This window comes from Medicago truncatula, chromosome 5, assembly GCF_003473485.1.
Source record: "Medicago truncatula cultivar Jemalong A17 chromosome 5, MtrunA17r5.0-ANR, whole genome shotgun sequence".
Taxonomy (NCBI): Eukaryota; Viridiplantae; Streptophyta; class Magnoliopsida; order Fabales; family Fabaceae; genus Medicago; species Medicago truncatula.
Genome location: NC_053046.1, coordinates 42432095 through 42456731, shown reverse-complemented (window position 1 = coordinate 42456731; position 24637 = coordinate 42432095). Strand labels below are relative to the sequence as shown.

The 24637-nt window shown below is 31.0% G+C and overlaps 2 protein-coding genes and 1 pseudogene across 2 annotated transcripts; 1 reads left to right on the top strand and 2 right to left on the bottom strand.

Annotated features, from left to right (window-relative positions):
• Positions 1-5176: 5176 nt before the first annotated feature.
• Positions 5177-8017, bottom strand: LOC11427374 (serine--glyoxylate aminotransferase-like; annotated as a pseudogene).
• A 1477-nt stretch (positions 8018-9494) lies between these two features.
• On the bottom strand, positions 9495-12973 carry LOC11423505 (FRIGIDA-like protein 1). Its single transcript, XM_003617645.4, has 3 exons — positions 11872-12973; positions 10533-10696; positions 9495-10444 (listed from the first exon to the last, which is right to left on the bottom strand). Exons 1-3 carry the CDS (start codon positions 12731-12733, stop codon positions 9683-9685), a joined length of 1788 nt encoding a protein of 595 aa, XP_003617693.2. The 5' UTR covers positions 12734-12973; the 3' UTR covers positions 9495-9682.
• An 8526-nt stretch (positions 12974-21499) lies between these two features.
• On the top strand, positions 21500-24041 carry LOC11433675 (probable serine/threonine-protein kinase WNK11). The gene is made up of 3 exons (XM_003617643.4): positions 21500-21635; positions 22182-22685; positions 23350-24041. Exons 1-3 carry the CDS (start codon positions 21633-21635, stop codon positions 23758-23760), a joined length of 918 nt encoding a protein of 305 aa, XP_003617691.1. The 5' UTR covers positions 21500-21632; the 3' UTR covers positions 23761-24041.
• Positions 24042-24637: the final 596 nt, after the last annotated feature.

Here is a 24637-nt window from a genome sequence, read left to right as displayed (position 1 = left end):
AAATTGATCAATTATTTTGTGATAATTTTTTTTTGCAAATGATTTGGTTAATTTAGGACGGAGGGAGTAACATATTTTAATTGCAATATTTTATTACCATTATATAATTACAAATTGTAGCTAAAATGTCGTAGGATTGTTCCATGAATAGTGTTTAGTTGCACTATGCAGGGATAGGGTTCAAACTCTCTATTTTCTATTTATTCATCGTTAGGGTTGAATTTCTAACCACTAGGTTATTATTTCAAAAAATTTAAAACAATGTTGAATTTGTTTCGATAAATATTTTTTTAAAATATCAATTTTTTATAAATTTTGCTAATATATAATTAAAGATATTAAAAATCAAAATTATAAATTAACATGTGTTAAAAGTCAACTAAGTCAATTACTTTAGGAAGTAGGAAGTATACAAAATATTCTTTACTATAAAACTTATAGCCACAATGAAACTTATAGCCACAATAGATGTTAAATTTTCTATAACTTTTTTAGTGTAATACTATTTAATGATAATAATAATTTTAAAAATATTTACAAAAACACAAATAAAGAGAAAATTTCTATAAACACTCATAGCCACAATGCAAGATTGGAGTGGTGATGATAGAAAACGCACTTAGATTTTATAGATTATAGTAAGAGATAATAGATTAATAGATAATATGTGGTAGATGGTTAAAGTTTATTATCATCAAATTAAATTATTGCACAAAACAAAATTAAAAGTTAGGGATGAACGAGATGGGACGGAGAGAGAAGAAAATTGGTTGCAAATTGAACTTTTAGACTTTTTAAAGTTGTGAGTGTGAGGTTGATGATTTTGTCACTGAATTATTCACTATTGGACAAAGATTTCGTAACAAAATGATTATTCTAATATTTGTTTGTTGATTAAAAGAATTATTATGATAACTTTGCTATCTATTTTTAAGCTAGGTAAGATTTGAAAGTGAAAAGTGGTGTAACAAGTACCAACTCAATGTTACTCTTCACCATACAAAATCAACATGAGTGATGGGTAAAAAACTGCAAATCCCTTTCCACATGTTAAATTAAAATTGAAAACTAAAGCTAAACCAAAATTTGTTCCCTAAAGGGTTAGATTCAAATAATTTAATCGTTTGGATAGGAGAGTCAAGATCAAGCAAATGATGTGTAGTTTGTTGGCTATATTATTTGAACTTTGATCATTGATTCAAATCAAGGAACACATATACTGTCGGCAAATGCATGTGGGATATGTGTGTAGTAAACAAAACAAGTGATAAGTGATTGTTGATCCACTTGCAAAACCAATAATGTGATGCAAAATCAAGTGATAAGTGAATTAAATCAAGTGATATGTGAATTAAGCAGCATAGTGTGGAGATGGATTAAATTTAATCCTGAATAGATTCATAAAAATCGTCTTGCTAATTTATCGTTACTTACCTCTCTTTTTTACGCAAACTACTAGCTAGTGTTTACCTTTTTGTTACTTCAACTTGATTACTTTTTTTTAGAGGCTTCAACTTGATTACTTACTTCTCTAAAACAAAAACAAAAAAACTTGATCCCTTAGTTGGAGAAAAAAGTAACGATAATATATATACGATAAAGAGTGGCGATAACAATACTCTCTTTATAATATTATCTTTAATACTCAATTTCTTATTTGGTGAAATCAACGTGAGTTTACATTTTTAAATGAGATCGATAAAGTGGCGGAACTCACATAAATTTTATCCAATAAAAATTTAAGTGTTGCTAACACTTCTCATATAATAAAAGGAGCGTTTGCAACCCTCTTTCCAATACTCTCTAACACTCTCTCAATGTGTAACAGTTTTTTTTTGTGGTGGTCGGGGTGTGAACCCCGAACCTTACATATATTATGTTTTGTCCTTATCAATTGAGCTAAACTCACAAGGACCTCAAGTAACAGTTCATAGAAGGAACGAGGGTATTAAAAATTTAGCCTATGCCTACATCTTCCTACCAAAAGATGCGGTTCCTCTAAATTCTAAAGTGAAATTAAATCCTAAATAACAGCTCACTTTTTATTACTTCTTTTACGATAAACTTGTGCTTGATCAACAACGATAATACATAATATATATAAGGTTAGGGATTCGTTCAAACGTCGACCACCACTAAAAAAACCGTTTAATAACTTTAATAGTGAAAGCATCTTCAATGACAAAGTTTTAATGAACTCAATTTGGGTTCAATTGCATGTAGTGTCAAGTGGCAGTAGCATGATACATCACTTAGAACTTGGATAGGAATTTGAGTTGCGTCTAACTTCCTTATAAAACCCACAACACCACGTGGTCTAATAGTGGAGGGCTCAATAAATTTTAGAGAAGTTGGAATATCATTTTTAAATGACCGATTATCATTCATGAATACATACTTATTTAATTTGTGACTCTTAACAACATCATATTCAAACAATTTGTATATATATCTGGCTCAAATTATTGAATTTTAAGCAATTTTTAAGGACGAGAAACACTGTTTCGTAAGTCTAATGACACCCGCTATATGGAAATGTCACGGAAGATGATTTTAGTGTAAACTTGAACTAAATCAAATTATAGCATTTTGTCGTATTATGTAATGAAATAATATTAAAAAATAATTTAATATTTACGTAATATGATGGAATATGGTAGTATCAATCAAGTAAAGCTGGGAAGTCATATATATACGACCGATTATCATGGAACACACATGAGAACACATCTCAACCATCATTGAATATAAACATTTCCAAACATACAGAAAACGAGGTCTCTTACACGTTACATTATCAAACCATCAACATATAACCAAGATTAGCAAAGGTGAGATAAACAGTCTATACTTGACACATCTTTTCATAGGTAATAAATCAATTCATAGGTAAAATAGTTTCAATTTCCTCTCATACATTTATCTTTTTTTAAGTACTATACTATTTAAATTCTAAGGTAAAACTAGAGTTTGTGACTAATATTTTTTTCTTTCAAGAAGTTTGTTTAGTGGCTGGAATTTGAGATGAATAATTAACAAAGCCAATAACTTACCCTACTGAGAGAAGACTTAAAAAAAAATATAAAAGCTGCAAAACATATATACAGGAGAAACAATGAAGTCGATACTCAAATATCCAACATTAACGAACTTGGTATGGGAAATAAAATAATAGTAATAAATAAATGAATGATGTCGATCACGTCGTTCGTTTTATAATTTATCTACAACTATCTTGCATATGTAAGCTTTTCAAACACGAGTATTTGTTTTGGAGATATTGCAAAAAGTATTGGTAAATAAGTGTCGAAGAAATCCTCAAGAAGTGTGTGAGATGTTTACTGAAGCAACTTCAATACTGGTTTTGCAGCCTTAAAAAAATCCCACAGCTTTGCATACAGTTCTCATCCCCTCTCAATCGTGGGCATAGCCCCAATAGAGGATTAAGTCATATACAATAGTGATCACCAAATCGTTATGCATGATAGCAATAGACACGTTCCCTCTTCCACCTCCTTTCTAAGCATCACTTCTTTATTTATTTTTATTTATTTTGGTACAATATTTTGTAACTTTTTATTTGGTACAAATATCTCTCTTTGGATTGAAATAGATTTCAAAACAATCACAACAACAAGGTGATTTACCTCTAATGATAAATATGATTCGATTTTAGAACAAAAAATATGGAAATCTCAAGTTAAATGAAAGAGATGAAGAAATTTGATGTTCTTGATATGAAAATTGTAACTGATTGTAGAAAAAATTCATCTTGCCCATTGATGAATTAAGGTTAATTTACCTCTAATAACAATTATGATTCGATTATGATAACGAAAGAGATGAAGATCACATGTTGAATGAACAATATGAAAAAGTTTAATGTTCTTGAGATGAAAATGACAACTCATTATCATAATAAAGATGAAAAAATGAGTTTTTTATTTTTTATGGGAATAAATTACACCCAATTCATCAAGGGGCAATGTAGAAAAAAAAAACTAACAACAAAGCATTTTATGACCATTTCTAAAAGTAGCGTAGAAATAGCAAAATGACGTGTACAACTTAGACCATGTTCAATGGTGTGTTTAATATGCCATTCAAGAGCATTTTTCTCTCCAATGGCATGTTTAATGAGTGTTGAATTGGAAGAAAGAGGAGAGAGAAGATGAATGGATTCAATTGTGTTGAATGCAGTACGGAATGCCACGCGGCGCGCTGCAATTGGCTGAAAAATGGCGCGTGCAGCACACGCGCCGACAGGGCGCGTGAGTGGTCAGAGACGCGGAGAGAGAAACGACTTTTGGATATATAGGGACACGTGGCGCGTTTTAATTGGTTGTCCGGATTCTTATAATTTTAATAATTGGACCTCAATTATTTCGTTGTAAATTAATTTTAAAAAAAATAAAAAAAATACCAAAATTCATGATTTTTTTTCTCTATAAATAGAGACTTGTTTCATTTGATTTGAACACAGAAAAAATAACTAAGTTTTTCACTATCTTCTTCTTATTATTATCTTTCTATTAGCAAACTAAGTGAAGTTTTAATCTTATTTTTAGTTAAATGGATCCCAATAATAACCATTTCAACACCCAAAGTTTGGAATTGCATTTTAAGTTATTTGTGTGTCGCGTGCTTAGTTTGTTGTACTTGCATTTTAAATTAAGAAAATAAAAATAAATTATTTTACAAATTTTTTTTCTTCCAAAAATACTAAAAAATAAATAGTTAATTGTATTATTTTAATTTAATTATAATCGATAATTTTATGTAATTATAAAAACAAAAATTAAATAAGAATAAGAAATAAAAAGTGGTGGGGTATAGTGTTGAATGAAAAACCATTGGAGAGGGTAAAAGTTGAATGAATGTTGAATAAGAGAGAGAAAATGATGTGGAGCGTTGGGAATTGAAAAAGTGGATGTTGAATGGTGTTGAATGTGTTGAACCATTGGGGATGGTCTTAAGGAAACTTTTTTTTTTGGGTAGAAAGACTAAGGAAAATGTCCCTCCGCCAACTCTCAATTATTTCCAATCCATTCACATTATTCCCAATCCATTGCACAGATACAATAAAAGACATGAAAGAACATACTCCCTCCGTCCCTCAATAAATGATATGTTTAAAAATGTGCAATTTTGACCTAACTTACTTTGACCATATTTTTCTACTAATATACAAAGATAAATAATATCATATAAGATGTCGTTAGATTCGTCTCGATGAGTATTTTCAAAATATCAAATTTTCATAATTTTTTCCAATATATTATTCAAGATATTTAAACTCAAATTTACGCATTGGTATGCGTAATTGGGTCAATTGTGTCACTTATTAAGAGACGGAGGGAGTAAAAGAAACAATCGTACAAATAATTCATGTGACTCAGATTCTTGAAGGGATTAGAGGAACATTGTTCAGTAAATAAGCACTTGCAGCAGCAACTCCACTTCCAAGCTTGAGCAGGTAACCCACTTCTTTGAGTATCATCTCCACACCAGCAAGACAACCCAAAAGTTGCAACTGCAAATATATAACACATGAAATAATTTTATTTTATTTTTATAAATGACAATTTTGTATATTATAAATTTTTAACATTGTCTAATGATTTTTTTTTCTATTTGTACTTTTATTTGTTAAATTCATGTAATAGTATAGATAACAACATCAACAATAGTTACTTTTTGTTATGATACTATGATTAAATAAACGCTAGCCTTTGCTATTAGATAATTGAATAAATTAATGTCTCTATCTAAATAAAAGCCAAAAAAATGTTTTTTCTTGACTAATATCCGTGCAATATGTGACGATGATATATGTATGAGAAAATAAATAGTTTACCTCATTTAGATTGCCAACATGTCCTATTCTAAAAACTTTCCCAGCAACTTTGTTCAATCCACCTCCTAAGCTTAAATTGTATCTCTTCCATGCCCTACTAACTATTTCACCGTTGTCAATGTTAGGAGGAACAATAATAGCAGTCACACTGGCACTATACCACTCCTCCTCCTGTTGGCAACAATTCTTCAATCCCCATGCCTCTACTGCAAGCCTACATATAGCATATAAGACATAGGAAACACAATAAATTTAAGCAGTAAAAATTAGAAATTTATGAGCCGCATAAAAATTACTTTGACCAAATCTCTAGTCGATGTGCAATTTCAACATATCTCTCTTGATCATAACTGGACATCTAAGTATGGACAAATATCCGACACAAATAAACCAAATTATGAATTACCTGGTTGCTTTGGTTAAACGCTTGTGCCTTAAAATCACATTTTCAAATCCTTCCTCAAAAATCAAGTCAAGGGCTGCCCTTAGACCATAGAGCAATGGAATGGAAGGAGTGTATGGCCAATAAGTTCCCAAGTTGTAGCATTTCAAGTAACCATTCTAATCAAAGAAAGATCTAAGTGATCAAGCAGATTTCGAAGCTTCGATGGCTTTAGGTCCTGCACATACAATTCCCATTCCTGTAGGGAGAGAAAGAGCTTTCTGAGAGCTAGTCACTACCACGTCTACACCCCATTCATCCATGCGAAAATCAAGAGCACCGATCGAAAACACAGCATCTCCAATAATGAGTGCTGGGTGCTGGTACTTGTCCGAGTCAAAAACATAACGTGGGGATAATCACTTTGTGTAAGATATATTAACAAGTGAAAAATATACAATAATAATTAAAACTACATGCTTGAAAACTATTGATTGGAAAAGAATGATACATAGTTTTAGACCAAAAAAATTGTCCTAAGAAAACACATTATGTCGTGCATATTTTAGACTTATTTCGAGTTGAATCATGAAATCATAGTCAAGTCAACCAAATGTAATGAGACCCGAAATATAGCATTTGAAATCAATTATATCACACCTTATTGCAATGCAAAATATGACTATACGTAGACACTTCATGTGCACACAATCCACAAGGTATCACAAACGCATATGATCGACAAGGTATCACAAATACAAGGAAAATTTGGAAGTTTCACCAATGGCAATAATCAAAGAAGCAGGATTTAAAACTTACAAGTAAGACAATGTTCCAACAAATTCAAATATCTCTCAATACATAAACATGCAAAGTTATGATCATGACTAAAATACTACATAATAATTTAATAAAAGTCATGAGGGATTCTCACCAAGGATTTTTCTCACTTTAGTCAAGTTATTTGTGACCCCTGTTGTTGTCTCATTGTGAACAATACAAATTGCCTTTATGGTATGATATGTGTTTTATCCGAAGCAAGTTTAATTCTAGAGCTTCAAGATTGGCACCCTGTCCCCATTCACTTTCTACAACATCAACCTTAAAGTTGAGGCGTTTTTGTTGTTCAATCCAAAGCAAACTGAATTGGCCAATTAGAAAAGATATAGTACGATACCCAGGAGACATTGTATTTGTCAGTGCACTCTCCTATGCACCAGTACCTGGAAAAAAATGAACGATCAAAACTTAAATTATAAGTGTCGGATAACTTGTCGAGAAAATTAACGAAATTTCAATATAATTCATGAAATTGAAAGTTTTCAATCATAATAGCATTGACTTTGAGTCGGTCAATAGAAATTGTCCGAAACGTGTCAATGTGATCAAGATTTTTCAATTTCAATCTTAGTAGGACGTGTTTAAGTCCTCAATGTAAAAAAGTAAAAGATCTAGTCAACTAGAAAACATTGTAATGACTAAGGAAATATATTAGACTAACATCATCTAAACTGAATTAATATATAAATAGATTAGTGAACAATTTGACAAGACCAATTATACAATACCAGTTGTGGGGATGAGAAATGAAATTCCATAAACAGTCTTGAAAATTTTCTTGACATCATCAAGTAAAGTTTTTGTCAATGTTGTTATTGCTAGAGTACGATGATTCTCATTGTTTTGTTTCTGTTCATTGCACGTATAACATGTTCAGGGATGTTGGTAGACCCGGGAACAAATAAATGGTTTCTTTCAGGTCCATAAGCAAAATCCATTTTACCTCTATGCCTCAAATCTCAATCTTCAAACTATTTCAATTCAACCTATATAAAATCCATTAAAAATAAATATTTATCATATTTATTACAATTATCTTTATGATTTCCAAAACTAAAATTCTTTGTTGATGACATGACACTTTTCTTGAAACCTCAGCTCAAATTTTTACATAAAAAAAAAAAAAAGTTGTGGCTAGAACAACCAAATAGCCACTAAGACATATCACAATAAGTGTTATATGGACTTGCTACTAAATAAATCTCCAATTGTAGAATTCAATTTGGATTCTTAATAAACTCACTCTAAGTCTACATGTAGCATAAAATATCTACAATAAACTTTGATTCTTTAATTTGTTTTGAGCTGTCGTAGCTTTGACCCTAATATTGTTACAAAAAAAAATTGTTAACAATATAATTATTTTTTACAATGATTCAAAGTGGTAACAGTGTGTGATTTATAAATAAGATCATCTACTATGTCTTCAAAACTTGAATTTTCCAATTCCAAAACATTTTTTGATTGGAAAGAGAATAAGATGATAATGAAATGAAAATTACACTAAAATGTTTATGAAGGGCTCCATTTGACAAGATCAAACACAAAATACATGCAGATATATCAATGACAATGAGTTGTGGAAGTACCTATGGCCCTCTTTTTTGTTGGTGGAATGCCTTCTCTTGTGAGATATGATAGATAGAAATTAATGGTGTGAAATTAATATTTTGAATGAATCAAACCGTAAAAAATAAATTCCGCAAACTTTAGCGATCCATCTTTCGCAATTTCAGCAATTTCCAATTCCCATGCACGGTTTTTCCTAACTCCTAATTGTCTACAATGGATTTTTTTTTTTCTTTCAAATATTGTGTGCAGGTTTTGGTTTTGTTTTTTTGCTAGTAAATAGTTTAACTGAGTTGGGCATTTTTTTTTTTTGCTAATAGTTGGGCATTTTCTTTGATCTTCAACATATTTATGAAATGGGTTGTACTGTTGATATCAATGTGTCGATTCTTGCATTACATATCAAAAGCAATGTGTAGGTTCTTCAATAATGTTTGTGTTTTAACTTATAATGTTAATGTTAATGTATTAACTTATAATATTTGTCATTTGACAAATCTAATTTCATTTGATCCAATTCAATTTGTTGCTGTCAGAAATGTTTTCATTGTGTAAATAAATATAATAGTAGCAATTTATTTGGAAGGACATTTGAAAGAAAAATACTTGACTGAAAATCAAGAAATAAAATACTTCTCGGTTGTTGATAAGCAATTTTAACTACTAAGACAAGAGATAGATAAAAAAAATAAAAATAATTATGAATCTGCTTGTTTAATAATTTTAGAGCAAAATTATGCCTAATATAAATGTAGAAAATTTCTATTCTGGTGAGTATTATTTTCCAAATCTGGTTTAAGCTTCATTGCCTGCGAAAATAATGGAGGCTACGCAGTTAGGAAGAGAGAGAACAAAGTTCAAAGATGATCATGACGAACAATCCTTGTGATTCTTAAATGTTTAATCTAATTCCTTTCATATAATCTTAGTGAACACTAAAACAAGTTCTGCTTCTATAACCGAAAGCCAAAAGTGCAAGAAACTATAATATCAACCTAGGAATTCAGTATTAAAAAATAAAGCAATTGCTTAACCTATTGAGGATAAGATGTTCCGTAATAATGTTGCAGACCATAACCACCGGAGGCAGACATACTATCGTAATAACCCGGCATAACTTGTGGCTCAGACGGATTTGGATGAGAACCACCTTGATCGAGGTTGCCACTGGGACCCATTGTGGCATAATAACCAGGCATAACTCGTGGCTCTGACGAATTCGGATGAGAACCACCTTGACTGAGGTTGCCATTAGGACCCATCGGCACATAATAACCAGGCATAACCTGTGGCTGTGATGAATTCAGATGAGAACCACCTTGATTGAGGTTGCCAATAGGACCCATTGGGACACCATCAAGACCATAAGGCCCAGTTGAAGGACCTGTATAGGAAGAAACTGTTGGAGTTGCCGCCTTCATGCCAAATGGCGTGGTTGGCGGCATACTCATGTATGGATTTGGATGTTCCGGCAACAAACTTGTTGACTGGAAATGAGGTTGTTGGTATTGGTGTATGGTTGAAGGGGTGCCACCGGCATTATTAAGGACAGGTGCTGGACCGAATGGAGCAGATGTTAGAGGACGCTTGATCCCACTTAGTTGTTGTTGTGGATGCTGAAGAGGCATTGCAGCAAAAGCTGGCGCAACGGGTTTTCCACCAACCTTGCGCTGCTTGCTCAATTCTTCTATACGCCGTTCAATGCTTGCACGCGGAAACTCAGAATCAAGGTTGTAACTCTCAATAACCTTAATGACTGATTTCAGTGCATGAATTTCTCTAGATTTTATCTCATTCTGCAAAAAAAGAAAGAAAAGAACTAAATAAATATAGTATAGGCAGTCACATCATGCACCAGGAAATAAACCGGGGCTCCATACTTACCAGCGACTTTCCCTCGGAGGCGAGTCTTTTAGCAAGTTTCTCCGCATCATTCACATAAGCTTTCAAAACAGGAACGGGTGGGGTCTTCTCAGTAAGTTTGAAGTGAAAAATAAACTTGACAGCCAAAATTTGTTTGCCCCTTTCAATAAGTTTCTGAATAACATCTGCAAGATAAACAAAAATCAGTCTTTACAACCTAAAAGCCTTTTGTTGTCATGCCTGTTAAAAGGGTGACACTAGAAAAAACTAACAGCAGTGTCAACTGTCAGCATTTTAAATTACAACCTCATACTAGCGTTGTCAATTGCATATCGTTGAAAGTAACGGTTTGTTCAAATTATACTACATTGCAATGTTATAACTTATACCGCTACTATAGCCGCTATTTGACAACAATTTATACTAAACACATATCACGGAATAATAGCGGTTTGTTAAAATTCCAATACACTATAGCCGCTACTTGACATGAGAACACTGCTCCATACCATTAAAAGATTTCAAAACCAAAATTCCAACGAACTCCAAGAACAATGTAACAAAAACAGTATTATCACGGCAACTATCAACATGCTACAAATACAATTGCACAATACCGGCTCCTAATTTTAACAGCTCAAAAAATGAAACCTTAAATCAAATCAAATCAAATTCAATTAAGGATTGTGTTGTGTCACAAGTCACAACTCACAACAACTAGTAGCATGCTACAAACACAATTGCAGGATACAGCTCATAATCTTAATAGCTCAAAAAATGAAACCTTAAATCAAACCAAATCAAATTCGATAAAGGATTGTGTTCTGTCACAACAACTTCTAACATGCTACAAACACAACAGCTCGTAGTCTTAACACCTCAAAAAATGAAACCCTAAATCAAATTCAATTAGGATTGTGTTGTGTCACAACAACTACTAACATGCTACAAACACAGCTGCATGATACCAGCTCCTAATCTGAAAAGCTAAAAAATGAAACCTTATATCAAATCAAATTCAATTCAGGATTGTGACTGTGTCACATCAACTATTAACATGCAACAAATAAAATTGCACGATACCGGCTCCTAATCTTAAAACCTTACTAATAAAACCCTAATCAAATCAAATTGAATTAAGTGATTGTTACCTTGAACTCTATCTGACAAAGCAATAATCTGATACAGGTCAAGCAGTTCATCATTAGTAGCAGCAGTAGCAGAATAAGCAGCAAGCTCACCAACATTCAATTCAGACAAAAAATCATACACAGACAAAAATTGCACGATACCGGCTCCTAATCTTAAAACCTTACTAATAAAACCCTAATCAAATCAAATTGAATTAAGTGATTGTTACCTTGAACTCTATCTGACAAAGCAATAATCTGATACAGGTCAGGCAGTTCATCATTAGTAGCAGCAGTAGCAGAATAAGCAGCAAGCTCACCAACATTCAATTCAGGCAAAAAATCATACACAGCAACAAATTGCAAAAAAGCCATGGTCCAACATGATTCATGAACATCATTCACCAAGTTAACCTTCCACAGACTAAACAATCTCTTAGCTTTCTTCCTAACATCAAAACTAACATAAGGAGAAAAAACCCTCAACTGCTGAAACAAAAAATTACAACTTCTCTTATTCAAACGAGGTAATTCCTTTCCATCAACCACTGCATTTGCACCAAAAACACCATCAAGTGCATCAAGAACCATATCTGCAGGATTTGATGCACATTTAAAAGCAATCTGAAGTTCATCCTTGATTGTTACCTTATCCTTAAAATTCACACGAATGAAATCCCTTAACCCTTTTCCATCATTCTTCTTGCACAATGCACTCAACCCTTCCAAATGAGTTATAGACCCTGAAACTGCACCGTTTTGAATTGTAGGGTTAGAATTCGAAGATGGGTCATTATTGATTGATGAAAAGTTTTGATTTTTGGGTTTTGTGGTGGATAATTTTGAAGAAGAGATTGATGGGTCGTTGTGATTTTGTTGGAATTGTGATTCTAGGGATTGAAGGTGAAGGAAACGTTGAGAGAGAGTGTTGTGGAGAGTGGTGAAGTGAGAATCAATGTCAGGCCATGAAAGAGGGAAGGAAGAGAGATGAGAAGAGTGTGATTGAAGATCATCGTATGCTTTTTTGAGGTTTTCTTTCTTGTTGTCGATGAGTTTTAGTGCTGCTGAGATTGTTTTTGAAGTTGTTGTCATTCTTTGTTGTTCTTGTTTGAAAGATTTGTCAAAAGGGGTTTGATTTTGATTACGAACATGAAATTGAATGAATTATAGTAGTAACTAGTGATTCAGTGGCAAGTTTTTGCAAAATAGTGTGTGATTAGGTTGATGGAAGAAGAAGAGTGAGGAAACGAACAATAACAACAAACAACAAAAGTACAAACAATAAGAAAGGTATTTCTCGGTTGAAAAAAAAAAGATTGCTATGTTTTTGCTCGTTCCGTCAAAACAGTCGAGCCTCAATTAACTCACATAAATATATGTATTTTAACGTGAATTAACTAATGTATTTTTCAGCGCAAATTAAATCACGTTGAACGGAAATGAGCAAAAACAGATGAGAGAAAGCAATTCTCCGATAATAATTGGTTGGGCTGTAGGTAGTGTGTTAGTATGTCTCATTATACTTTGGGCTTGCCTGCCGTGAATGATACAAGATGATTGCTCAACACACTCCTCAAATTGCACACATTTACAGAAAAATGTTCAATGAAAATTGTGATCCGATTAGGGTTTATTCAAAGAAAATGTTGATTGGGAGTTGCGATCTGATTGATTGGTTGAGCAATTTGAAGGGACTATTGAGCAAGAACCATGATATGATCATGAATTAAAATATATTAAAGATTGCATTTTCTATTTCATTATCAATTGAAATTGTTTTTTTTCTTTCTAAATTAAAAGATATTACTATTGATTGATTTAATGGTAAAAAGACGTGTATTGGACTCGGGAGGTTCTAAATTTTGCCCTCACTAATTCTTTTGGATAGGTTTGAATATACTTGTTCTATGAGTTGTAAGTATTTTATGTGTTATACTAAGAAGATATCATCTCATCACCCTAATTATTTTATACGAAAAATAGAAAAGAAAGGATAGTTAGAAAATACAAAGAAGTCAAGATTTTGTGGAAAGAATCAGTGAGGTATTTCATTATTCCTGAGATACTATCTCATCACCCTAAATTTTTCTTCTTCTGAATTACTAGTACAAAATTTGTACATTTGAATGAGGCATGCATGTGTCTCATTATCTAATTTCTAAGATTTGTGTAAGTGTTCCTTTAAAAAAAAAAATTGTAAATATAAAAGGGTTTGTGTTTTACCCCCTGTAATGTAGGTCATCTCCGATTTTCCCCCTGTAAAATTTTCACAAAATCAATGATATGGCAGGGGAATAAACCGAAATTTTTTCAAATTAACAGGGGGTAAACCAAAATTTTCTCAAATTGCGGGGGGGGGGGGGGGGGGGGGGGTAAACCGAAATTTCCTCAAATTATAGGGGGCAAAATTTTTCGTGAAGGTCTAAAACCAAAAAATCTTCAAATTACAAGGATGGAATCCAAAAAAATATATTTTACAGGAGGAAAACTAAAAATGACTTACATTACAAGGAGTAAAGCACTATTAACCCAATATAAAATGATAAAAGTGTAGAATAATACTAAATATTGTTCACAAAAGGAGATAATTACATTAGGATAACATAAATTGAAAATCAAATTTAGTAAATGGGTCCTCAAATAAAAGGGAGTATAATCCTCAAGAAATCAAGGTTTGGTGGAATTTCCTCAATCCAAGAATATTACTTTTCCCACCATATGATATTTTCACTCGCCTTATAAAATTTCTAAAAGTACCCTTGGGTTTTCGGATTATAAAATCCAAAAAACATCCAAATTGAGTTCAGACTTTATAATCTGAAATATATTTATGTATAATGAACAATCATAATCTCTCTCATTTCAATAGTTTTGAATTTTGCTTTTAAAAACAAAGTAAAAAATGATAAAAATCTGTCAAATAAAATCAATACCACCAAAAAAAATATTCTAAAAATCAAATAAAACTAATGTAAAAAATTTTGGATTTTTTCTGAGTATATGAAAAATGGGTCTAAACGATGAAATTTTAGATTTTGAAGGTCGGAGTCTCTAAAGAAGTCTCTTCTAAGGGAGTCTTGATCCTTGATTTTTTCCTTCTTCTCGTATTTTGTGAAAGTTTCGGAGCAATCTGATCAAGTGGCCCGGAATTTGGATTTTTTATTAGGAACAACTAACAATGACCTAAAACAGGAGGATGATAGTTAGGAAGATTAATATGGTACTTAAATTCGTTATTCATGTTACAAACAAGTTCATAATTGGTGCTGGTACAGTTCGAATTATATAATCCGAATTATTTTTTCCTTAAAAATGGTGTTTAGGGGGTGTTTGGATTCTATAATCCGGAAAAAGTGAGGAAAGCGCCCTATTTTTTTAGGGTTTCAGATTATAAAATTCGAATTGGTGAAAAAACTCAATTTTTCACCCTATAAGAAAGGAAAAAAAAAACTCAGTTCTGATTCTAAAATCCAAAAATCTCAAGAGCATTTTCTGAAGAAAAAAAATAGGGCGCGCGAGAAATGAGTAGGGTAGAAAAAGTAATAGTGCTATAGTTTCATAAACCTCATTAGAATGGGCCTACCTAGCTATATATGGACTATACCAATGTTCCTTCTATTTACATGAAAAATTGTGCTATAGTTTCTATTTTCACCTCCAACATTACTAAGAAGAATGTGGTTTGTTCAAATTACACAACTCAAATGTATTATTATAAAATAGATTAAAAAGTATTTTTAAGCTATAAATTAATTTTATTTTTTTCATGTTAACTCTCTCCCATTCTTACAAGAAGAGAACCCTAATCACTTGGATTTCGATCGAAATGTAAATAAAATCTGTCAAAATCACTCCACCAAAGAATCAAACTTAAATTCTCCCTAAAGATTTGTCTTTTCGTGTAAAAATTTGTCTTTTGATATAACTCATTAATCAATTATTCTCAAATACTTGGTTAAATAAATATATGTTTTGATAATAAACAAGTAAAAAGTTAAATTATTCAAAAGATGAATTCAAAATTCTCACTTCGAAACGATTTGTTTATATGGAAAAATCTTATAACGTGTTTAGAAATTAGAAGTTGTTTTAAGAGTATTTTAAAACATTCTAAATGATGATTTATGAAAAACAACTCATGTATTGAATAAAAACAATTTGACTAAATTCTAGTTTTTATCGTCTAAATAACTTATACTGAAGCACTTATATAATAAGTGGTTATCCTATAAAAATTTAGTTAACTTGATTATCCACGAACTTTGCACTATTTCTCGTATGTTATCTTACTTTTTTTATTTTCAAACATCTAGTTACAAGGAAAATATACTTTGATAATCCACATATCAATCAAGAGATAAATAAATTTAACTAAAAATCGTTTTAATTAAGATTCAAACACATGTTCTCTAAAATAATTCGTCCTTAATTGAAACTAATTATTAAGTTAATTGAGCTCAATCACTGATTTCTGACCTACTTACTTTATCTTATAAGTAAATGATAATAACATAAAATATTTTGCTATACCTGTCCATGTTAGCATTCAAATCGTTAACGAGTCAAGGACTAATTAATAACACCAATCATACAATTCAGGGATACTAATATAATTTGTTTATTGAACAACAAAGTAGGAGATAATGCTTTCATAAAAAAACGAAGTAGTTCAAAATGAAGTTATATTGGTTTATATTTTTTTATATATTAATAAAATTCAAGTTTTTTATTCGAAAAAATGGTCAATGTTTAATTCTCTCACTTCAGCTACCAAACCATACTTATATCCTTTAATAAAATTCAATATTAATCTCATATTACATGCTTAAAAAATCTAAATACATTTCCCTTAACCTAACATATGCCTGCTTTGAAATAGAGTCTTGAATTGAAAGTGATCGTACACTTTTCTTCTCCTTGGTACCTACGTAATTCATGGACTCTTCATTTTGAAATGATTCACCATACATTATATGTTTGTAAAAAGATGTACATTGTTAATGCATAATTATTAAAATCTAAACTTATATCATAAGATAGTTTTCTCTTCCTCTCTTTGCATATATTACAACTCACAAAAGCGTGGGCGGTCATATATGACCCAATAATAACTCAAACTAAATTTTGTCAAAAAACTAAAAATAGTATTTCCCTTTAAAATATGGCATTTTTAAAAGGAAAATCACATTATTCTTACGTGAGAAACCATGAGGCCCATATGGAATGGAACAGAAAAGTATTTTAATATTATTAATATGTCCATATACATGTGATCTATCCTATCTTCACAAGAAGCACACACAATTTCTGGTAAGATACATATTTCACTTCATCAAACAAGAACAAAAAAAAGTTATAAAACTTTATAGGAAATATAGTTGTAAAGCTAGCAACTAATAATTAATGTGTTTTCTTTTCAAGATATTCGATCTAACTATAAAATGCGTATAAAAGGAAAAATGTATAGAGCCAGCAATGATTTTCACATGACTCTAGTATAGTATCATAACAAAATATTATGCTTATCGTCAAAAACAAAGTATTATCCTTAGTATAGCTGCAAATTAAAGCCAACTTGTTCTTATCACATGTTCCTTCGTGTTTGCATAAATCCATGCAAACCAAAAGATAAGACCATAATCACAAGAGTCTCCAAACCAAAATTTTGATTTTTCTTTTTTTATAATGAAAACAAATAAATTAATAATATTTACGTGGTTATGGTGTACCGTCTATATGCGGCACCATTTATATCTTGTTTGCGTTTTGCGAGGATGATGTTTAATAATATTTGCCGATTCAAAAAAAAATCATTATCGGGTGGTGATTAACTGACTTAAAACCAAGGACGAATACTAATGAATCTTCAAGAAAATGAAAATGGTGTTTTATATATATATATATACATAAAAACTCCAAAATGTGATAAAATTTAACGTCGATCATGGGGGATGCTATAGAATCTATTGTCGATCATGTGAATAATTACCAGATAAGCGTGGTAAAATTGCCAACCGAGTAATAATTAAAATTAAAAAAGTTTTGACTTTTTACATGTATTAAGACAATCGATGATCTTTTTTTTTTCTTCTTCTTCTTCTTGTTTTTATTATTTCTCTTTATTATATCAAGGCAAGACTAAGAAATAAAATAAACCTGATTTCCCTCCTTTTAAATTTAAATGTTGTACGCCGTTGGTTTATAGAAATTACCTCCATTATATCAAGTTGGTTCCCAAAAAAAATAAAAAAATTGGATTCTCTCCTTCTCCTTTCCCTCCTTCTATAGTTCCAAAAGCATGTAATTTTCCTTGTAATTATTGATTTATTTTGAAAGTGATTTACTTTAAAACCCTCAATTTATTGTAAATATAAAAATTATTGTAGTTATATGCCGTAATGCTACTACGATCTATTTTCTACTCAATTTTGTAGGTTTGAGACATGATTATCACAAAACAAAGAATCTTGACATAATAACTTTTGTTAGGCGAGCCAAGGCAAGGTGAATGCAAGCAATTCTAGAGAGTTTCACGGAGAAAGACTATAACGACTTATTAGGTGAGTCAGTGACGGATCCAGAAATTTTAACAAGTGGAATTAAGTTATATCATAAAAATTTATAAATGCATAAACATGCAAAAATTATACAAGTTATATTTATAATTGTCTTAAATTGTTGATTTTTAAAAAAAATATTTATCCATTTCTAGCAGAGTATAAAAAATATAACCATAATTAATTATTTTTTCACCACTAACATAGCGTCAGTCACAACTTTTTCAACAAATATAAGAATAGTTTATATTATAATAGTAGTTGTATGGTCTTGCCAACAATATGCTCTGATATAATTGGTTAAAGATTTCTTAAAAGAAAATTTTATCTTAAAAGTAAGAATTATTTGTATCGATATAATAATTATAACAACTTTTTATAAAATAAAATAAAAACTATTTCTTTTGATTTATTAACTAGTGCTCTTAGAATACTCATTAGAATCTTCTTAATTTTGTAATTTTTTTTAATGTAATAAATAGACTATGTGAAGACATAATACTATATAAAGAGAGATCAAATTAAATATATATAAAATTTTGGGTTAAAAATACAATACACATGTGGAGGCAAGTGGGGTCACTTGACCCCATTGTCCCCACATTAGATCCGTGCCTGGGGTGAGCAACACCTCATCCAACGAAGTAAAATGGTTTAGTGACTATTTGAAGACCAATTACCTTTTCCCTTCATTTGAAGAAACCTCGATTCGCAGGCATGCATGATTTTACCTAACGAACCTGCACTTTTTATACTGGTATGAATAGAGCTGTAATCAGATTTTTTACATATAGTTTTTAATCCCTAGTCTCATTTTAGAGAGAGAAAAAGAGCAAGACATAGTTTTTCACCGTTGGGGACCATGGGAGATTGGATTGAAGCCCGTTGATGATCGTCCTTCATTATTCTTCTCTTCTTTGCTAGTTACTTCACTCATGGTATATAATAATACATCAACCGAAATTTGATATAGGTAGCTAGAAATTTGATGTGTTACTATTGACATGACCGGTTGTATACAATATTATTCAATATAAGCTTTGGTTTAAGTCTATGATGCTTTTTTTGACTTGAACTCCAAAAATGATTATTTGATTTAGCAAGTGTCAAACCTCGCTTTGTTATCCAAGAGATCTAATTTAAGCCATGTATAGATGATAATGTGTAGACATAGGGTTAAATATACATTCATATTCAACTATATATGATCATATGTCATTGAATAAATTAGTTATTTTGCTCAGTATCGAAAGTTAATTGATACAACATATTTTGTGTCGTTAGACATACATGTCAACATAAGATGAGTGATAAGTGATATTATGTATGAATCTTAAAAAGTATACAATTAATCAACATGAACTATTTAATGAATATTTACTTAAGTCTAATCCCATCATAACTTTTCTTTTATATTTGCAATCCGTTTGTTTAAAGTGTTCCGGATTCGTAAACCTCTGTTTATCACATTCTTTCTCCTAAATTCTTGTCCCCATTATATTTTTTGTGTGTGTTAGCATTCTGGTTCTCAAGGGAAAGAGCCCCTGATAATCCAAAGTTCGACTCAGAGGTAAGTAAAGTTTGATAAAAAATTATTTTGTCGATGAATCGAACTCATGTTCTCATGAACAATTCATCTTTAGTGGAACTCATTAACCACTTAAACACAATTGCTCGATTATATCCCCATTATATAGATTAAAATTCATGCATATCTTTTTTCATAATTTCAAATACATCGTGTGTGCCCTTCAAAAATGAAAATATCGCCTCTTAAATATCTTTTAATCTCTTTCTTTATTTTTTATTTTTAAATCTATTTCTTTAAACTTCAAACATAACATACCAAAAAAAGGTAATCACTTCTAGATAGATGCTTAACCCTTAAGCATTTGGCTTAAGGTTGATGTATATCGAAAAATATTTATTGAAAGATGTCAATCTTTAAATTTTATCTATCTCAATAAGATTAATTTGTAGAGTTACTTATGAATGATATTTTTGATAGGGATGCATAACTCACTTGATTGAGCTACGAGATTAAAGAAGTTAAAAGTTCACAACAAATAAAAAAAATATTAACACAACGACTAATACATTGACATTTGTCATTCAAAAAAAAAAGAAAAGAATGATACTTTTGATTAAAAAAAACGTCTTGTTAACAAATGTTTTGAAGTTTCAAAAAAGAAAATAATTTATAAAATTTATATAAAAACAATTATATTTTAAAGTTTTAATGCGTTGAATATACCGTTTATTTTGTCTTTGGACTTTCAAAAGACACTTTAATAACATTTCCTTTAAAAAATAAAAGTAACCATTTGATTCGATCATGTCACAACAACAAAAAAGTAGCGATTCTTGAGCAACAAAATCAAATTGGTTCGCCACCTTTTTTTTCTTTCCAATATTTTTCTCTTTTCTTTAGATGGCAAGCAGCACAATTCACAAACCAGTTGTTGCCTGGTCCCAGGAAGCATGCACTTTCTTCCCTACTAGCTGGAATAAAGGTTGAAGCATCTCTTTCATTTTTAAAAAGGTTGAAGCTTCATCAAATTTTGTCCTTTCCTCCACTTTAAGGGTATGTGTCCTACACGCGCTGTCACCAATGGCTGCACACACGTTGACCCACTAAAACCTCCAAAGGAAAATAGAATAGCTTTAATTTTTGTTTTGTTTTTGTAGTATTTGACTTTGCTTTATTTATACCCATTCCAAGAAAGTAAAAATAATTCAAAATTATGACTAAACGTGTATGCATCAAATTCAATCACTAACAAGTTACAACAACCAAAATTCAACTACGCGTGGTTCAAATCAAATTCCCAAATACAGTACTTACCAACCCAATTTGGCAATTTGTTTTTATTTAAAAATACTAGGAGTAGCAATATTTTTTAATCTATTTTAGAAAAAAGAACAAATCTCTTTATAATTATCAAACAATACATTGTACAAAAGAAAACCATATAGAAACCACCAAATCCTGACCCAAGAGAGGTTGAGTCTATCAAAATGAATTGAACTCCTACAACGTGACAAATAATATTTTCAAGTGTATAACAAACAATTCCTATATCCCTTCAAAAAAATTTCCTATATCTTCGGTCAAACTTTTTTTTTTATTAGATTGGTCAAACCAAATTAATTAGTGTATAAATTTATCTATTTACTTTATTCAAAAAATTATTCATAAAAAAAAAAAGAATAAATAAAAGGAAGTTCCATAAAATGATGAAAAATAAAGATAAGAAAACCGTTGAGATGAGATATTATCGTAAATATTAAATTGTTTCAACCTTGGCTCCTTGATTTCATTATAAATACTAACATACATTCACCAACAAATTTCTCTTTCTTTCTCTCTAAAGAGCTTTCTCTTCTTCTCTTTACCGCCGAAAGTTCCAGACTTTCATCTTCTGCTTTTCTTCATGGTAAGCATCTTCATCTAGCTCCATTATGTTCTATCATAATCGTTTTGTTTATTGTTTCTAATATTCACATAATTCCATTAAATTTATAAGTCTTTTTGCTTTTAGGTGTTACTTAATTGCTTAATAACTTAATTATTCAGTTTCATAATCTTTGCTTCTGAATTTTAATTAGATCATAAGTTACTCCATGCTTTTAGGTGTTACTAGTACATCACATGCATCAAGTTTTTTTTTTTTTTTTTTGTTCAAATCTTCATTCATTAATTTTCCATCTAAGAGGAAAATATTATGTATGTAATATTTACTTGTGTTTCCTTGTTTTTTGATTCCTTTCCCTCCCACAAAATTGAGTAACATGCTGAATTTGTTTTCTCATAAATGCAAAATCTCTATAACTAGTTTTTTCACAATGATTTGATTTGATTTTGTTGTTTAATTTTTTTATTTTTTTTATGATTTCTACATTCAGACCAGCTTAGTGTGTTTATAAGAACTAATATGTTAGGATGTTCATAACTAACTTTATATGATTATTGTGGTAAATAGATGCCGAGTGTTAACTCCGGTTCATCCGACAAAGACTCCGAGGCATTTGCAGAAACCGATCCAACCGGTCGGTATGGTAGATATCCCGAACTATTAGGATGCGGTGCTGTGAAGAAAGTGTATCGTGCATTCGATCAAGAAGAAGGAATAGAGGTAGCATGGAACCAAGTGAAGCTAAGAAACTTCTGTGATGAACCTGCTATGGTAGAGAGGCTTTATTCTGAAGTGAGGTTATTGAGAAGCTTGACAAACAAAAACATCATTGAACTTTATAGTGTTTGGAGCGATGATCGAAACAACACGCTTAATTTCATCACCGAGGTTTGTACAAGTGGGAATTTGAGAGAGTATAGGAAGAAACATAGACATGTTTCTATGAAGGCATTGAAGAAATGGTCAAGGCAGATTCTGAAAGGGTTGAATTATTTGCACACTCATGAGCCTTGCATCATTCATAGAGATCTCAATTGCAGTAATGTGTTTGTTAATGGGAATGTTGGCCAGGTAATTTTCCATTCCAATTCTGTTTTTCTTTCAGTCATATTTTGTTTGATTTATAAGTTGAAAATTGATATTTATTTTAAACTCCTTATAGTTTTTGTTTATGTGAGATCTAAGCTAGGTAAAATAACCAGATTAATAGATTAATATTATTGTTTATGGAATAAAAAACTTGATAACTGTATGTTTTTTTTATTTGTCTGTTGTATTACTCTACCAATTTTCAACATCAATGATCTATTTGATACCAACACTTTAGGTTGAATGCGTGTTTGAGTGTCCGAAATCTCTACTACACACGCACATTCTATTCAAATTTTGAATGAAATATAAAAAATTGTTTTCCCTTAGCCAACGTGTTGCAATCACAGCATGGACACATAACCGAGACTTCCAATCGGCTAGGTATAAAAAGGGACATGCCGCAAATTGATTAGATTATTTTCAGCTTTTCGGTTCTAGATAAGAATATATGAATCCTGATTTTCAATTTTGTCTTCTATAGATGATGTCCTACATTTTAGACATTACCATTGTGTGTCTTCTACGTGTTTGTGCTTGTGATTCAGTCATCGTGTATAAGTTATGCTTTCCACATACGTGTAATGAATTTGAAATAACCATAAAGGCATTAGTAACAATTTTTGTTTCATTCCATGGCTAACAGGTTAAGATTGGTGACTTGGGTTTAGCAGCAATTGTGGGGAAGAATCATATTGCACACACAATTCTCGGCACACCAGAGTTTATGGCTCCAGAATTATACGACGAAGACTACACAGAATTGGTGGACATATACTCATTTGGTATGTGTGTATTAGAAATGGTGACATTGGAAATTCCTTATAGTGAGTGTGACAATGTTGCCAAAATATACAAGAAAGTTTCTTCTGGTATAAGACCTGCTGCAATGAACAAGGTCAAAGATTCAGAGGTAAAGGAATTCATTGAGAGGTGTCTTGCTCAGCCAAGGGCTAGACCTTCTGCTGCGGAGCTTCTTAAAGATCCTTTCTTTGATGAACTTGTTGGTGATGATGAAGATGAAGACGACGAAAATGATTATGTTAATTCATACTAAACTAAAGAACTAAACAGTCCTTTATGTGATAAATTTAATATTTTAATGTCTTAGTTTCTTTAGTTTGGTTTATTAACTTTTAGATTATATGTAAATTTGCAATTTGGGGCAGGGCTATATGGTATGCTTTGTTTTGATTTTTTTTCCCCTTTGGATATGGCTGAATATTGGAGAGGGCTTAATTGGGGATGTTGTCATTTTGTACATAGGAGATTTTCTTCAACAGTTGTGAAATGTGAAGCATATATTATTGAATGATGATTCCATATTAAATGTTCTTATCCTGATACTTCACAATGCTTCATTTTGAACCGAGTTAGGAAAGGTTGAGATGCTTGCATCAAACCAACCAACCACTTGTGAAGTCGGTGGTTATGTAATAAATGTTTGTAAATTACATATCAAACAAAATCAGTAATCAAGAAATTATTTGATAGGTGCCAAAATTTGAAAAACATAATGTACTAATGTCTCTTAAATGTAATAATCTTATAAAGGAAGGAAAAACTTGATTTTCACCTTTGAAAAGTCACAGCCACTACTTAATTTAGAACTAAATGGTTCTCAACTTCTGAAATAATTTAAAGGATACGCCGTTATAATGATGATTTTTTTTTTGTTGTCAAATAGTCTAGTGACTAGAGAAATTCATTGAATAAGTAGGTTCGAACTTCGACCCCTTGCATATAATATGCATTATATTTATCCCTTATCAAGTGAGTTAAATTTATGAGAACACCACTATAATGATTTTATCCATGTGTATAATGATTATTTCTTTTTAATTTCATAAAAGCAAAACCTTTTTCTTAAATTTTACCAAACCAAACAAAGGTTTTAAATTTGTCCTGAAAGATAAAATCACAAGGAATGTATT

Bases quoted from the DNA above. Each gene is read 5' to 3' on its own strand.
- LOC11423505 (XM_003617645.4), bottom strand. From the start codon at position 12,733: ATGACAACAACTTCAAAAACAATCTCAGCAGCACTAAAACTCATCGAC. The intron at 10,697-11,871 runs GTAACAATCACT...TTTATCTTGCAG, and splicing joins TTTGTCAGATAGAGTTCAAG to ATGTTATTCAGAAACTTATT. The intron at 10,445-10,532 runs GTAAGTATGGAG...CTTTTTTTGCAG, and splicing joins CCTCCGAGGGAAAGTCGCTG to AATGAGATAAAATCTAGAGA.
- LOC11433675 (XM_003617643.4), top strand. The intron at 22,686-23,349 runs GTAATTTTCCAT...CATGGCTAACAG, and splicing joins TTAATGGGAATGTTGGCCAG to GTTAAGATTGGTGACTTGGG.